Here is a 16,427-nt window from a genome sequence, read left to right on the forward strand (position 1 = left end):
CGCCAGACCTCTTTACAGATGGTTGTGAGCCACCATGTGGTTGCTGGGAATTGAACTCAGGACCTTTGGAAGAGCAGGCAATGCTCTTAACCACTGAGCCATCGCTCCAGCCCTATTTTTTTTCTTTTTATACATCTTAGAATCTGAGCCCAGAGATTCACCCACAGTGGACAGTTAACCACTTCAGCAAACCTAACCAAGATAATCCCACAGGCGTGCTCAGCTTCCAAGTTCTATTACTCTGCCCTGTTGACTGCTCTGTTAACCTTTGGGATGGTAGCTCCTCCCCGAGGAATGGCACAACTGTCCTTGTACGCTGCCCCTCATTATCCCATTAACTCTGCTTTGTTCTAGGTTTTACATTAGTTGATGTTACATCTTGTTAGATTAAAGTTGACCTACGGCAGCTCTATACTTTTACACCCAGTTCACCTCTATCATCACTTTTAACGTAGATCCCTTGTAGACAACAATAGCCATCATACGGTTTGGGCCCTCTGTACTAGTCCTGCATTGTGTTGGATAGATTTTGATCATTTGTATTTAATGTAACTATTGGTCAGCTAGGAATGATTTTAAAGACAGTTATAGCACAGTACTGAAACTAAATGATTTAAAATCCAGAAATGTGGACATAGGATGGAACTTGGTGGTAAGGTGCACCAAGCCGGTGCCAGGCCTGGGGTAGATCCCAGCCCTGCTAACAAGACAAAACCAGAAACCTACAACACAATCTTGATCAGTTCTGGAGGCCAGAAGCCTGGTATCTGGTGATATTTTAAGGTCATGTTTTCTCATTTTAATGAGAAAGTTAGCATTGGAGCTACTAGGACTCGGCTCTACTGAGGACCCTCTGAGTCACAGGTGGGACATTTCATGTTATCTCGGGATGTCAGTTTCCATCCATGCTGACAATGTATCAGACAGGTTTTCATCATCGCCTTAAACACACTGAGGACAACTTAAAGAAGAAGGAGTCATTTTGGCTCCTGGTGTCAGAGGTTCTGCCCACGATGGTTTGGTCTCATGGCTGAGGGCCTGTGGTGAATCAAAGCATCATGGCAGAGAAGGTTAAGTGGAACAGCTGGCATCTCGTGCCATCAAGGAAGCAGAGAGGAGGACAAGGTGTTCTCCATGACTAATTTCTACCAGCCCTGGCCTCAGTCTGCAGTCTCTTCAAAAAGGGCTTTCAGCTGGGACTAAGCCTTCCGCACAAGAACCTGTGGGGGAAGCTTCAGACCCATCCATGACAGTGTGGTTTTCAACCTCACACCTGCCCTTCAAGGCTGAGGGTCAGAGAAACACAAAAGGGAGGTGCAGGCACTAGACTGGGAAGCTTCAAGTCTCTCTGGTGTTAAGAAACATCAACCACTGTGGGAGGGGACAGTAGGGGTAAGCCATCAGCACTTTCAGCTGTAGCCACCCCAGCACTGACACTTCAGGATTCAAATAGAGTCCATTCCACAAATGCAATAGCAGCTATCTGCTGCCATCTTAGTTTAGTCATGACAGGGAACATAACTGGAAAGCGTGAGACAAATCAGGTGCTAAGACACAGGCGAGAGAAATGGATAATGAGAGCCACCTGGCAAGTCCAATGGCCTCCAGCAGAATGACAGCGTCCCTGGCTCTGTCAATGACTTGGACACATTGTTCTCCTCTGATTTAGGGAATCAAACACAGGTGCCTGTGTGGTGAGGTGCACAGAGGAATGAATCAAACATGCTAGTGAAGGACAAGCTGGCAGGTTCAGAGACCCCGCACCCTTAATTGGGATGATAGTCTGTTTTCTAATCTCTGGTTCTAAAAGCCCTTTCTGCTCACAACCTGAATGTCAGGCCTCCTGACCAAAACATTCATAGTGAGGTCAAGACCTGGGCAGTGCCAGCTCCTCAGTACAAGCCAGGGCGGTCAGATGGGGTTCAGTAAGATTGTTTGTGGATACTTGAGCCCATCCAGCTTTGGTCTAGACAGGTACAGAGATGCCATTGTGGGACCAACACCTGTCTCCAGAGCCATGGAGTGTAGACAGCCACACAGGAAATGAAATCCTTCTCCAGACCTGACCTTCTAGGATTCAGGCAGGTGGCCAAGTTCAGGAACTGCAGAGTGGGGAGTGGAAGGCACAGTTCCTACTGGGAAGGAAGCTGGGCTAAGGCCTGGAGCCAGGCAGACACCATGAATTCAGAACACAGGTAGGCACATGGGGTCATGGTGCTTTTTGCATCATTTACACAAAAAGAGTGTGATCTGCCATGTGGAGTGCATATGGGTGCTCAGAGCTAACAAGGAGGGAAGCTGTGGACTCCAGAGGAATGACGTTCAATAGGAGCACAGAAATGGGCTCAAGTAAGGCTGTGATGGATGCTGGTTCTTCATCCCACCTCAGGGCACAAGATGGCAAGAAATGAACACACATGGACCTCAGTTGCACCAGGGCAGCCCTGGCTCTGAAATGTCCTCCCAGCAGGTCCTCAGATGACAAGAACAGCAGAAGGCCAGAGCCCCTTGTTGGACATGAATCCCCCTGAGCTCTCGGAGGTGAACCCCCTCACCTGTCCTTTCAGGGGACCAATAATCATGTGTGGCTGGAATTCCTCATAAAACCAACTTAAAATCGTGTGAACTATGGAAATGTATCCCTACCTGATGGTTGAGGAAATGGCATTGCCCGGGCAATGAAAAGGACCAGGACATCTGAGATAAAGAAGTGCCCTGCAGAGCCCACAGCTGGGTCAGGGTCATGGTGTGGCCTAGTATGGCAGGGGATCTTCCCTGATGATGTTCAAACTGACAAGAGTCAGGAGTCTGTGTCCCCACTTACAGGAAGGTCCAGCTGGGGTGTCCATGCACAAAAAGGACAATGAAGTGGGCTCCCTCCCGGGCAGCGGCCAGGCCATCTGGGGACTAGCAACAGTCTCTGGTAGTCTAGCTCAGCCCCTTTCTCTGCATAGGAGGTCAGAATCCAGGTCTCAGTGGACATAGCTCAGGGCAGCCATAGCAGATGGGGGACAAGGCTGTGAAGGTACGCCTGGCCTTCCCTCTCTGCCCAATGAGCAACCTTCCTACCCATAACTTACTCGTCTACCCAGGGTCCTTTGTGAACACAAGTCTTGGTGGCTCAGACATTGCAGGGCATTGTGTGTCTTTCTTTGTCTGTTGGTGACATTGAGTTCATTGTCATCAGATCCCAACAACAACAACCTTCCACCTCCATGATGGATGTGGATTTGGCCATGAGAGAAGGACAGGAGGGACGTGGTCAGTGCCAAGTTGGCACACATCCCTGGCCACGGGGGATATAAAGGGCACCGTGTGAGCAGCCAGAGCAAACCTTCCCCAGGTGACCTGCCTTGTGTGAGAGCCCAGCTAGCGACTGAAGATGAAGAGCCTGCTCTTGACCTTCACACTTCTGGGGTTGGTGGCTGTCCTGAAGGCCCAAGAAGTACCATCAGATGACCAGGAGGATGTGAGGAGGGGAATGTCAGTGGGGAGGGGTGGGGTAAAGGCATGGCCTTCTGCTTGGTGCTGGTAGATTTGAGCTGAGGGCCAATAAGTCTTTGAAGGTTGAACTTGACCTTGCACTGAGCAGTAAGAACTGGGCTTCCACTATTCTAACCGAAGATGGGTATTCTCCTGAAGTTAGAGGTTTAGAACAGAAAGAAGATTTGATAAGGATTCCTTGTTCACATGATACCTAGAGCTAGAAGGCCTCGTAGACAAGGGCATTCATCCAGTGCTGAAGTGTAGGCCTCAAGAGTTTAGATACCTTGATGGGAGCACACACTTTCTACCATCATGGGGTTGGGGTCTAAAGCGCTGATATCTGCTTTCTGACCAAAGGTCCTGGAATGCAGGTTTGTCCTTCTCAGTGGCTGCAGCCTGGGCTCTCAGTGTCTACACAGGTGCTAGCCCATATGCTGGAGCCTGGGATAGGTAGAGGGCCAATATTGTGCATGTGCAAAGCTTTGTCTCCTGCAGTACTCTGGGACCTGGTATTCAAAGGCTACAATATACAATGGCAGCCTACCCAGTCACATGATACCCTCGAAGGTTTTCCCTGTGAAGATGACAGCCCTGGAAGGAGGAGACATGGAGATCAACATTATATTATGGTACGTGTCCCCAACTCTGCACCTCTCTAATTGTGTGTGTCTCCCTTGCTATCCATGTTTTGAGTTTGGAAAATTAAGTGATCCCTGCCTTTGAGAGCACACAGTCCTAAGTAGTTTCCTAAAGCAGGAACATGGATTTAGAGGATCACCTGACCAGGGCTGATTCACCAAAAGACCTGAATGGCTCCACCATGCTGATGAGAGCAGCCTGACTGTGGACTTGTGTTTACAGGAAGAATGGTCAGTGTCATGCCCAAAAAATCCTGATGAAGAAAACTGATGAGCCTGGCAAATTCACCTCCCGTGAGTCCCTGTGTCTTAGGGTATCCTGCAGCGGCAGCCCTTGGATAGATGGGTCCTTGCCTGGTCCAGCTTATAGGACAGGCCATCTAGTCATTTTCCACATACCATATATAGAGGTAGTTATGTAGTCAACCCTAGCAACTGACTGGATCATTGTCCCCTGTCTGAATCTCAGTTCTTGAACCATGAGAAAACCATGCTAAAGAGAGGAGAGCCAGGCAGGGAGATGGATGTTCAGGCCTGGGTCCTACATCAGCTCCCTTCTCTGAACATCTTAGCTGGGCTTGAGAGCTTCCAAGAAATGGCTCCTGTCTAATTATGGAGACAATAGAAAGGCCAGGGCTAGACTAGACAGGTCTCCTCGGTGACCACCGAAGTGTTCCAAGGTGTTCCCTCACATGGTCTGCAATGGTGCCTCAAGGATAAGACACTAAGAGCTATTTCTGTTCATCTGCAGTAAATGGCAAGAGGTCCATGTATATCACAGCGCTGCCGGTGAAGGACCACTACGTCATGTATTGTGAAGGCCATTACCACGGGAAGTTCTTTCGCATGGGAAAGCTCATCGGTGAGGTGCCATGGAGGCCCTAAGTCCTGTGTCTGGTCTCTGCTTCCACCAGCATGCCTGGCACTGGGGACCAGAAAGCCTCTTGGTGCTGTGTCCAGGGTACTGCCCAGGAAATATGTGAGATCCAAAGAGAAAAGTGGCTAAAACTGGGCGGGCCTTGGGCTTTTGTGGCCTTTGGAGACCAGAGCACTCAGGAACGGTCTCCACCCCTGGAGCCAGCAAATGCCACTTCCAGGAATCTCAGTCAAATGTCAGGTCAAAGGGAATGTCTTGGCAGAAGCCTTTATGGTAGGTAGCAATACTCCAGGGTCAGGGGACAGCCTCATGTCCCTGAGATTCAGGGCTCTTACAGGTTTGTGGAGTGACCTGTAAGTCTGCAGAGGTTCTCCCTAGGGCCAGAGGGTCCCTCACGTCTGGCTGTCCACACCCATTTCGTTGTTAACTGCCAGGCTCCTCTCTCAACCTTTGTGTAGGTTAATGCTCAAGTCCCTATGCCTCTGGCTCTCTGCAGAGCTGAGCTCCACCCCTTAAGCCTGCCCCACCTCCCCACAGGGAGAAACCCTGAGGAAAACCCAGAGGCCATGGAAGAATTTAAGAAATTTGTACAGCATAAGGGACTCAGAGAGGAAAACATCCTTGTACCAGAGTTAAAAGGTGAGAACAGGACTGTCCATGCCTCCCTCTGTGTCCCCTGTGTCCCTGCTACCATACGATGAGGCCCCCAACCATGTCTGTCTCTGTGCTTCTACGTCCTCTCTGTGCCTGGTCTTATTGTCCCTTCGTGTGGTTTCATGTCTGTTCTTGTCCCTTGTGTCTCTGTGGTATCTCCATCATTTCCTCAGGGTCATGCATAACTCAATATCACAATGTCACAATCTGAGCCTCTGTCCCTCGATGTCCCCATGCACCTCCAAGTCTCCTGTGCTCTGTCCACTCTCTCCCTTGCTCTCTCTGTTTCCCTGGTTTCTGCACTGTACCTTCAAGGTCCTGTTACCTCTCCCAGGGTTGCCAGGCCCTGCCTTAGGTTTTGCCTGGGGGAGGGTCTGAGCCTCAAATGTGATGGGGTCCTCTACAGGGCCCTTCTCACCCATGGGCTTCTTTTGGTTTCTACAGAGCACTGTGTGCCTGAAAGCGACTAGGGTAAGTCTCCCCCACCCTGCCCCACCTGTAGTAATGTGGAGAAGCCTAGAATGTGGAGCTCAGGAAGCCCTTGTCCTCATCCCATACCCACAGACAGGTGCTGTCACCAGGGAAGTGGCCCTGAGTGTAGTTGCCAGACAGCTAGGAAGTCCTTCTTGTTTGTCTTGATCTCTCCTAGTCCCTGGTCTCTGACTTGCCCTGTTTTACCCATTCTCTCCAGGGTGGCAGAGACCTGGGTGATCATGGGAGTGGGGAGGGATATCTACAGAGGACCCCAGCTCCTAGCAGGGACCACACAGAAATGTTGGGAAAGAGATTTCTGTTCCATATGTGCCCTGGGCCGCCTCTGTCCATGACTCCCTGACTGTTGCTCCTGTAGAATGGTGGTCTTATCTCTCTTCTCTCTGTCACAGCAGCTACCCAGGTCTGCACCTGCTGAGCAAACCTTGCTGCCCAAACCTGACTTGGACATTCCTGTACCACACCTCTCCTGCACCAAACTCCTCACTGCTCCTCCATCAAACCTTGGCCTTCCCTCCCCCACCTGATACCAAATAAAGCCCTTTAGCAGTCCTCTGGCTCAGCTTGTCTGTGAAGGGCCTTGGCTGGGCTTGAAGACCCTGCTGGCAGCAGAGACATGGGAAAAGTACAGCGATATCGATGGGCTGGTGCCCAAGGAGCATGGCATCTGAGTTTCCTGGAGAGCGTGTGGGGTCTTAGAGCCCCACATTGTGAGCCACTGGCTGTTAGACTGGACCCTGTCAGGAGTGTCTCAGAAGCCCCTGTGAAGAGGGCTGTGAGGGGTCATCAGGGCTTTGGGCAGTGTGACTGTCACCCCTGGGCTCCTAGTCCAGGAGGACTTGGTGTACTTCTGTGAAGACCCCCTCCTTGAGAAGCCTAGCTCAGTGACAGGGTGGTGCTAGGGTGGGTAGCTCCTCCATCATGTCCCCTCAGTAAACACAGAAGCAGCCACAGTCTCCCTCAGCCCAGATCTCCACCCCAGGCCTCCCTCACAGTCTTTCAAGGACAAGGGTTTAGGGTTTCACTGTCCAATGGGACATGGTATCCAGAATGTGGGAGAAGATGCCAGACCCCAGGTGATCAGTATGGCCTCTAAGTGCAAATCCCAAGGTGCTGGCTGTCCAGCATGTCACCTCTGCTGATGGTTGCTGGAACTCAGGCCAGTGTCCCTCAGCTCATTGACCCTCCAGTCTAAGGTCGCCTGATTGGCTGTTCTCTCTGCATTCCTCTCCTTCTGGACTTAGCTCTTGCTGGGAGCTCTTGGGAGTTCCTAAGGATGGGCTGCTCTGCAGGTACAGGTGGGGCCTGAGGCCTCCAGGCTCTTTGGAGGACAGGGCCAGGCCAGGCTGGATCCAACATACCAGGCTCTCTTTTAGATTGAGACAGGGACTATGCATGGATTTAACTGTGGGTCCCAGAATAACCTCAAATTCAAAAATTTGATGCTGATTTCTTTTGTAATCAGTATTTCAGAAAAACTTCTTATTGAATCCAGAATATGCAGAGACTGCAATCTGACACCACACCCCACTACAGTATCACAGCTCCCTGCCCCCTGCCGCAGGGTCAGTACTGGGACTGAGCTGTGACCCTGGGCACTGGGTGTGAAAGCTCAGGGCTGAGACTGTGCCCTGGAGCAGTGAGCAGAATCCTAGCAGGACCCAAAGTGGAGAGGCCTCCTCCTGCCAGCTGCTCTGCACTGAGCCTTTGCTGCCTTCCTGGGCTTCATTACTGCTGGAAGGGAAGCAGCAGGGACTCCATTTGGGCAGGGACCACTTCCTTTCTTTGAACTTGGAACCCATTTTCCTTAAAGACATACTGACCAACCAACCATCTTGTGGTTTGCTGTGGTTAGTTGGGCCCTTGTGACCTGGAGAGAGCTTTTACCAGATGGTCTGATCACGTGTTAGGGGATGGGCAGATAGCAAGATAGAGCCAAAGGCACTTTACTTTTTATTTTTTTAAATTTTTTATGGTTTATTTAGCTTTATTTTATGTGCATTGGTGTGAAGGTGTCAGGTCCCCTGGAACTGGATTTTCAGACAGTTGTGAGCTGCCATGTGGGCGCTGGGATTTGAACTTCAGTCCTCAAGAAGAGCAGTCAGTGCTCTTAACCTCTGAGCCATCTCTCCAGCCCCCAAAGGCACTTTAAAAATGTAGTGTCTACAACACTGTGTTTATGCAGGAATGCACAAGTTATGGCCTAGGTGTGGCAGTCATGGGACAGCTTTGTGGACACAGAGCTCTTCCCAGCTGTACCTGGGTTCTGGGATTGAGTCAAGTGGTCAGGGTGGGTGCGTCTAGTGTGCTTCTTACTCACAAAGAGACACTGCTGGTACCAATGATATTTTCTCTTTGCCACAGTTAAGGAACTAGAGGCCCCTAAGGACGGGATTTTCATACTAGTGAGTGAGTTTTCTCTGCTCTGCTAAAATACTCTGGCATAGTGACTTAAGTAGGGAGTTTGCCTAACAGTTTCAGACCACAGTCTTTCAAGAAGCCAAGGTGGCAGCAGTTAGAGGGAACTGGTCACATCAAATCCACAGTCAAGCAGCACAGACTGGTCCAGCCAGAAGACTCAGGCTTGTGACCAAGCCTGATCCTGAGTTTAGTCCTCGTGTCTCACATGAGGAAGGAGAAGCTTGATTCCTGTAAGCTGTTTTCTGATGTCTACAAGATGACCTTGTCATCTGAACACACTTGCACATGCATGCTTCCATTCAATGAAAATAAATAATAAAATGTGATATAAAATTAAAACAGCATAGGTTGATGGATGGGTGTGTTCAGCCTAATTTTTTTTATACATCTTAGAATCCCAGCCCAGAGAATGGATCCACCCACAGTGACCAGTTAAACCCACTCAGCAAACCTAACCAAGACAATCCCCACTGGCGTGCTCAGCTCTTCTTCCTGATGATTTCAATCAGGCCGACAGCGGAATGGACAACCACAGCTCCCACCTGGAGGGTGCTACTCAGTTAATTCTGTCTGTCCTGTGGATGTGGTTTAGCGTCTGAGCACTGCATGCCAGGCTGTTTGAAGCTTTACCTCTGCTAAATGTCAATAGGGATCCCTGAAGCACTACAGGAAAAATGTTCAACATAACCAGCAAAGCAAACGTGTATTGGTAAATGTATTTTCTTGAAAAGTCAGTGCTCTTTGGAGGTATTTTCACTAGCTCAGTTGTAAATTCTGTCTTTTTTTTTTTTTTTTTTTTGAGGGGGAAAGTGGGGAAATGTTGAGAGACCAAAACTACAGATGACAAAAGACATACCAGGTGGCTAGAATCTCAGAGTGTCACTGCAGAGATGGGGGCACTGCACAGCTCTGAGCTGCCACCCAGGGAAGCCTGAGGGGCCCCTTATCTAGAGCCCTTGACTCAGTCAATCACAGGCTCATGGCTTCAATGAGAGAAGGATTTCAGGATGAACCTGTATGAAGCCGAGTTGGGGAAGGGTTCAAAGAGATAGTTCAAGAAGAGAATACAGGGGGCTGGAGAGATGGCTCAGAGGTTAAGAGCATTGCCTGCTCTTCCAAAGGTCCTGAGTTCAATTCCCAGCAACCACATGGTGGCTCACAACCATCTGTAATGAGGTCTGGTGCCCTCTTCTGGCCTGCAGGCATGCACACAGACAGAATATTGTATACATAACAAATAAATAATATTAAAAAAAAGAAGAGAATACAGGAACTCCAGATTTGGGGGCACGGCCTTCACAAAGGAGGGAGTCACAGTTTAGTATATGACGCTGATACCTAAGTTACACACACAGGTGACAGGAGACACTCAGGGAAGGAATAGAACATTCCCCGTTCTCAAGGGGGAGCTGCTCTTTAGTACCCTCTTGGTGACTCTTAAATTCTATCTCAAAGTAGGTACTCAAGAAGACAGGGCTTCTCTGTGTAGCCTTGGCTGTCCTGGAACTTGCTTTGTAGACTGGGCTGGCCTCAAAGTCTAGTTCTGCCTGCCTTTGCCTCCCAAGCACTGGGATTAAAGTCATGTGCCACCATGTACTTTTTAGTCTTTTTGATTTTTCTTTAAAATATATCATCTTTCTATACATTAAATGAAAAATTATTTAAACATTAAAAATAAATAAACACAAAAAATAAACTTTCTAAGAAAATTCAATTATTTGAAAATAAAGCACAAGAGGCCGGGTGGTGGCGGCACATGCCTGTAATCTCAGCACTCGGGAGGCAGAGGCAGGCAGATTTCTGTGAGTTTGAGGCCAGCTTGGTCTACAAGAGCTAGTTCCAGGACAGGTTCCAAAGCTACAGAGAAACCCCATCTCAAAAAAAAAACAAAAAAGAAAATAAAGCACAAGAAAACCCTATAAGGTGTATGTGGGTTATACCCAACCAAATTACATATAGTTTTATATAAAATACTTTATTCTTTTTAAAAAAGAATTATTTATTTTTATGTATATTGGTGTTTTGTTTTCATGTATATCTGTACACCATGTCTAGCCAGTGCCTGTGGGGGCCAAGAGGATGTAGATTGTTACGAGCTAGACCACCCTAAGGGAATCAAGTCTGCAGACTCTGGAAGAGCAGCCAGTACTCTTAATCAATCCCTGAGCCATCTTTCTACCACTTAGAGTGTTTTTCCTTTATAAGGGGCTGGGAGAATGTCCAGTCAGTCAAGAGCTTGCTGTGAAAGTATGAGGACAAGGGCTTGATCTTCAGAATCCATGTTAAAAGCAAACAAACAAACAAGTCATGGAGATGTGACCCCATAACTGGGAAGGTGAAGGCAGGAGGATGTCCAACCTAGCCTAATCGATCAGAAAGTGAACTTGTCTGAAACTAACATTGTGGATGGCATCTTGACGAAGAACCCCTGAGGTTGACTTCTGACCTTCACGTGTGTGAACACACACACACACACACACACACAGACACAAACACAGACACACAAAAAGTGTTTATTCCTCAAGCCTTTTGTATCTGTGCGAAACATCTGTAACTCATTCAGATCTTTAATCCACATCTCAAATCGCTTTCAGAGATATTGTCTAGAAACCAGAAATCGTATGTATCTTACCAGGGTTCTTTTGTTAAATTCGGTATAGAATCAGGAAAGAAAAGAGAAAAATAAAACTAGATCTTTTGGTTTTAGGAATTCTGCACTCTGGACTTCCTTGTTTGTTTCAGAAAGGTTCTTACTTCGTAGGCCAGGGTATCCTGGAAGCCAGTCAGACTGAATTTAGGATAATCCCCCTGATTTAGCCAAAGTAGGAGCTGCCTTGCCTGCCTGACATTATGTAACACTTAATCGTAAAGTATTTTAGAATTTTGGCTCATGCCTAGATTTAATGTGTAACTCACATATGTTTGTATCTACACTCTAGACAATTGCAGGTGCCCTTTAAGCAAGCAAACATTGTATCTTCATTACAGAGTGTGGGGTGCTGCTGCTGCTGGGGAATTGGCTCTGCATTTAGGACCTCTTGAGGACCTCCTGGATTTGGTTCCCAGCACTCACAGAGAGGCTCACAGTGCTGTAACTCCAGGTCCAGGGGCTCTGACGTGCTCTTTGGGTATCCATGGGCATGGGACATGCAGGTAAATAAGGTAAAATTTGCCTTACATAGATGCAGGCAAATCAGTCATGCATATAAAGCAATATAAGTAAATATAAAAAATAGTATGGCTTTAAGAAAACCCGTAAAAAAGACACCACGCCAGTATTTCACGAAGATCCCTGTACATGCATTTATTGCAGAAGTTTTCACAGTAGCGGTTATGGAACCAAGATGCCAGTCAAAAAAGGAACAAAGATATGGCTTATATGTGGAAATGGAATATTTTTAGTCATAAATAAGAGCAATGTATATAATTTTCAGGCTGTGGATAAAATTGGAGATTATCATAGTAAGTTTCAGAGAGACAAAATATCTTTGTTTCTCTCATTCGTCGGTTCCAGATTTTATAAGTACATAAAATCATACATGTTACAGATAACATGAAAGTAGACGAGAAACCGGGCGAACAACGAGGACTAAAGGAAGTGGAGGAGTACAAAATAGCAGGGAATGAGCGAGAGTTCGCTGGAAATAGGTCATATGCAGGCAGGAAAACATATCCTGAGCTTGCAGGACGCGGCGCCTCTAGCCTCTCTCCATAAGGTGGCGCGATACTTTGAGCGAGGTGTCTGGCGGCTAGCAGTCGCCTCTTCCCTGTGCTCCAGACGGAGACCAAGGCCTGGTGAAGGGATTGCCGGGATTGTAGGAAGTGATCCCTGGGAAGGGGAGTGGTTCGGGACCGATGCGCACCGCGCCAGGTTTCTGCAGCAGCCCTGCTCGCCTTGGTGTGGCCCGCAGACGCACAGCCGCGACCATGCCCCTCCACGTGAGCCTCGCCAACGGCAACCGGGACCTGGACTACGACTCGGTGCAGCCATACTTCATGTGCGACGATGAGGAGGAAGACATGCAGGAGCAGCCGCCGCAGCCGCCCGCGCCCAGCGAGGACATTTGGAAGAAATTCGAGCTGCTGCCCACACCGCGCCCGTCCCCGGGCCACGCCGGCCTCTACTCACCTTCCAGCGAAGCGGTCGCCGGGTCTTTCTCCCCCAGGGAACACGACGGTGACAGTTTCTACCATGAAGACCTGCTGGAGATGATGCCCGAGCTGCCAGGAGGAGAGGCGGTGAAGCACAACTTCGTCTGCGACCCGGACGACGAGACCTTCGTGAAGAACATCATTCTGCAGGACTGTATGTGGAATGGCTTCTCGGCCTCTGCCAAGCTGGTCTCCAAGCTGGACTCCTACCAGGCTGTGCGCAAAGAAGGCACCAGCGCGAGCCCGGCCGGGGACACTGAGCCTACGACGCCTCCAGACTGCACCTGCAACACCTGAGCGCACAGCCCTGGGTCTTCAGACTGTAAGCTTCAGCCATGTTAACTGCTTCAAATTCTGGGCGTAAGAGAACCCCCTCCCCCTTTTCTTTTTTTAAAGCTTGCCATCCTTCCTCACTCCCCTTAACAGATTTGTATTTGTTTAATAAAAAGTCTTAACGTTTATCAATTTTCCAATGTTACTGGACCCTTAAATGTAAATAACTTCAATAAAACACTATCAGTTGTACGAGATCTTCAAATACGAAGTATAAAAGTATATTTTCCTTTTTAAAGTCGATTCTTTTCTATGGTTTTTAGAGAAACAAAATAATTAGGAAATATATTGAGCCCACGCTAAAGACATAGCGTTATGAAATTAAAAAAAAAAACAAGAAGCTACAGAAAATACTACGATTGAAAGTATGCTAGAAGCAAGAAAGAGAGGAAATTTATATGATTAAAAAGAAAAAATAAACAAAAAAAAGGAAAAGACAAAAGATACTCCAGTAATGAAACCAATGCATAAACAAAATTTTAAAAATAGACCAACGGGTTTAAAACTAGGACCATAATTTTAAAAATAAAGGTACTGTTGAAGCACAGAAAACGGAAAAGGGTGAGTCTCAGGAGACAAGGGGAAAAAAAAAACACCAAAGTGTCGGTGTTTCCTTCTGGGTCTTGTGAATTTGGAGGCGGCCAGGTGTGTGGGGTGTATGGCGTCAGCTGAGCTTGTGGACTCTTCTTTCTCCTCCCATTTAGGCTGTGCTGGCTCCACGTGGGACAAATGAAAACAGGAGCTGTCGTCATTTCAGTATTTTCCCTCGCGTACCAGGGGCCTCTGCTGGCCACACTTGGCTTTGCAGTCTGAGAGCTGTGCCGGCCCTCTTTCCCCCTCACCCTCCTGAACTTCCTCAGCTCCTACCCAGGAGTAGCTAAAGTTCCAGCCGAGGGGAAGGGAGGGTCTCCGAATGGGCTGGGAGTGAGCCAGCAGCCGCGGTGCTGAGATCTCTATGGGTTCATGCACCTACTTTCAAAGGCCACCACACTGGAGGCTGCAGCTGGGAGGCAGAGTAGGCCGCTGGAGTCAGGGATCTCAGAGTCCACAGAGCCACACTCGAGGCACTGATAGACCTGCTGGCCCCAGCTCAGCGCAGTCAAATTCCAGTGTATTTTCAATTGATCAGGTCAGCCCCAGGCACAACCAGGGTGGGGACCCTTTTCCCATGCATTTCACTGCCTGGGCCCAGCTTCCTGCCAGTTGGACTTTTTGGTTTCTCAATACCAGACACCTACTCTCCATAGCTGCCTCCCAAACTCACCCTGGAGCTGTGTGGGAGGTTAAATTCAGGGTCCCTGAGTTGCCATGGTTCACTGCTCCAGGCCTCCAAGAGAGATCTGGTTTATATATCAGGTTCCCTCTCAGGATGGCTCCTGGCCACAGCCCTCAGAGCTGGGGCACTGCTCTCCACAGCCCACCCACCTAGCTAGAAAACTGACTGACTGTTCCCCCCAAGATCAACATCTGGATTTGAGGCTTGTGTGAGCTGTGACCTTGTCCTGTGGCTCCCAGCACCAGGGCTACCTGGCTGTCCTTGGCCTGGAGCTCTGACTCCCTCACAGGGGCCACAGTGCTGGAGTTGTGCTTGGCTTTCTTCCTTTTGCTGAGTTTTCTCTTTTTGTTTCTACACAATTCCCAGCTGTCCTGGCCCTGCTTTTAAGAATGTCTAAAGCGGGCTCTCTCTCTTCCTTATCCCGACTCTTCCGCCAGTGCCCGTGGAGTCACCTTCTTCCCTCCATCCATCTGGAAGTCTCTGGTTTAGGTGTTGACCACGTTGGACAATCACAGTAGTTGCTATTGAACCTTTTGTCAGCTTTTTCCATGTTACCCATTAGGAATTAGCTCAGGTCTGTTTTGTTCCTGGTCTTGTGCCCTGTGAACCTTTGGCTAAGGGAAGTCAGCAGGGCGCTCTGCTAGCCCTTCCTCAGAGGTGGACTTGGCTATGAGAACAAAACAACACAGGCCCTGTGGTTATAAACAGACATTGATTTCACAGTTTCAGAGCCTGGGAGCCAAAGTCAAGGAGCCAGCAGATTTGGGTTTGCTGAGGGTCCACTTCCTGGTTCTCGGATGGCTGTGAACCACTGTGGGCTTACACGGTGGAAGGAAAGAACCTGGTCTAAAATCATCAATTCTGCCTATGAGGTCTGCACCTCTGAAAGCCCCTCCCTCCCAAACCCATCTCCTTGAAGTTAGGTCTGAAGACATGGAGGGTAGGTGGACACCAACAACCTTTGTGAGGCCCTCTGAATTTCATCACTGTCTGAGGTTTGTCCTCCAAGACTTGTCCCAAGGTCTTTCAGTTCTTGTCATCAGGTTGTGCTATCCAGCCATCTTTGAACCTTTGAACCCTATCAGGAGATGTTGCACAGAGGTGTCCCCTGTCTTTCTACAGCCCAGTCTGGCTCACTCCTCTGGCAGCTCTGTAGCTTGAGGCCTTCACCACCTGGCAGAGGCCTCAGGTGGTGGCAGCAGTGACTGGTGAAGCTTTACACCAGGGCAGGAGGTTCTGAAACCACAGGGCCACCTTCATGTCAGTTTAGCCTGTATTTTAGTTCCTTTTCCTGTTTCTGTGATTTAAAAAAAAAAAAAAAAAAACTAAAAGGGGGGGGGGGGGCAGTGGTGCTGCATGCCTTTAATCCCAGCACTCGGGAGACAGAGGCAGGCAGATCTCTGTGAGTTCAAGGCCAGCCTTGTCTACAGAGAGAGTTCCAGGACAGGCTCCAAAGCCACAAAGAAACCTGTCTTGAAAAACCAAAACCAACCAACCAACCAACCAAAAACAAGCAAAACAAAACAAAACAAAAAACCCAGACTAAAGCAGGTTCAGAATAATTTTTTTTTTTTCTGGTTCACAATCTGAGAGTACAGGCCACCACGTGGAGGAATCCTGCACGCAGGAGCCTAAAGGCAATCCCTCACACGGCAGTCCCAGCCAGAAACAGACAGACCAAGGCTCTTTCTTACGGTCCAGAATCCTTCCCTGGGAACAGAACCACCTACAGTGTGTGGGTCTTCCTGCCTCCTTAGCTAATGAAGACAACCGCAGAGTATGCCCAGAGTCCTGTCTCCTAGGTGATTTAGACCTCATCTAGTGGACAGATGAGATTAGCCATCACAGCATGACTCAGCAGAAGACACCACAGGGGGATCCAGGTGAGAGTGCTTTATTTACATAATGACCCCAGAACTAACAGCAGGCAAAAAAAAAAAAAAAAAAAACTGCTCAAGGGACTGCCAGTGCCTTTAACGGTTATCATAGAAGCCATGCTTTGTGAAACTGGATCTTCCCTTTGATGGGGAAAGCCTGGGAGGTGGAGAGAGAGAGAGAGAGAGAGAGAGAGAGAGAGAGAGAGAGAGAGAGAGAGAGA

The 16,427-nt window shown here is 48.7% G+C and overlaps 2 protein-coding genes across 2 annotated transcripts; both read left to right on the forward strand.

Moving 5' to 3' along the window:
* Nucleotides 1-3,341: 3,341 nt before the first annotated feature.
* On the forward strand, nucleotides 3,342-6,818 carry LOC126509324 (odorant-binding protein 2a-like). The gene is made up of 6 exons (XM_050155168.1): nucleotides 3,342-3,469; nucleotides 3,982-4,115; nucleotides 4,348-4,418; nucleotides 4,876-4,986; nucleotides 5,539-5,640; nucleotides 6,724-6,818. Exons 1-6 carry the CDS (start codon nucleotides 3,383-3,385, stop codon nucleotides 6,816-6,818), a joined length of 600 nt encoding a protein of 199 aa, XP_050011125.1. The 5' UTR covers nucleotides 3,342-3,382.
* A 5,121-nt stretch (nucleotides 6,819-11,939) lies between these two features.
* LOC126509428 (protein B-Myc-like) lies at nucleotides 11,940-13,181 on the forward strand. The gene has a single exon (XM_050155343.1). It carries the CDS (start codon nucleotides 12,424-12,426, stop codon nucleotides 13,015-13,017), a length of 594 nt encoding a protein of 197 aa, XP_050011300.1. The 5' UTR covers nucleotides 11,940-12,423; the 3' UTR covers nucleotides 13,018-13,181.
* Nucleotides 13,182-16,427: the final 3,246 nt, after the last annotated feature.

This window comes from Alexandromys fortis, unplaced genomic scaffold (genome assembly GCF_014885135.2).
Source record: "Alexandromys fortis isolate MF-2015 unplaced genomic scaffold, M_Fortis_MF-2015_v1.1 scaffold_72, whole genome shotgun sequence".
NCBI lineage: Eukaryota > Metazoa > Chordata > Mammalia > Rodentia > Cricetidae > Alexandromys > Alexandromys fortis.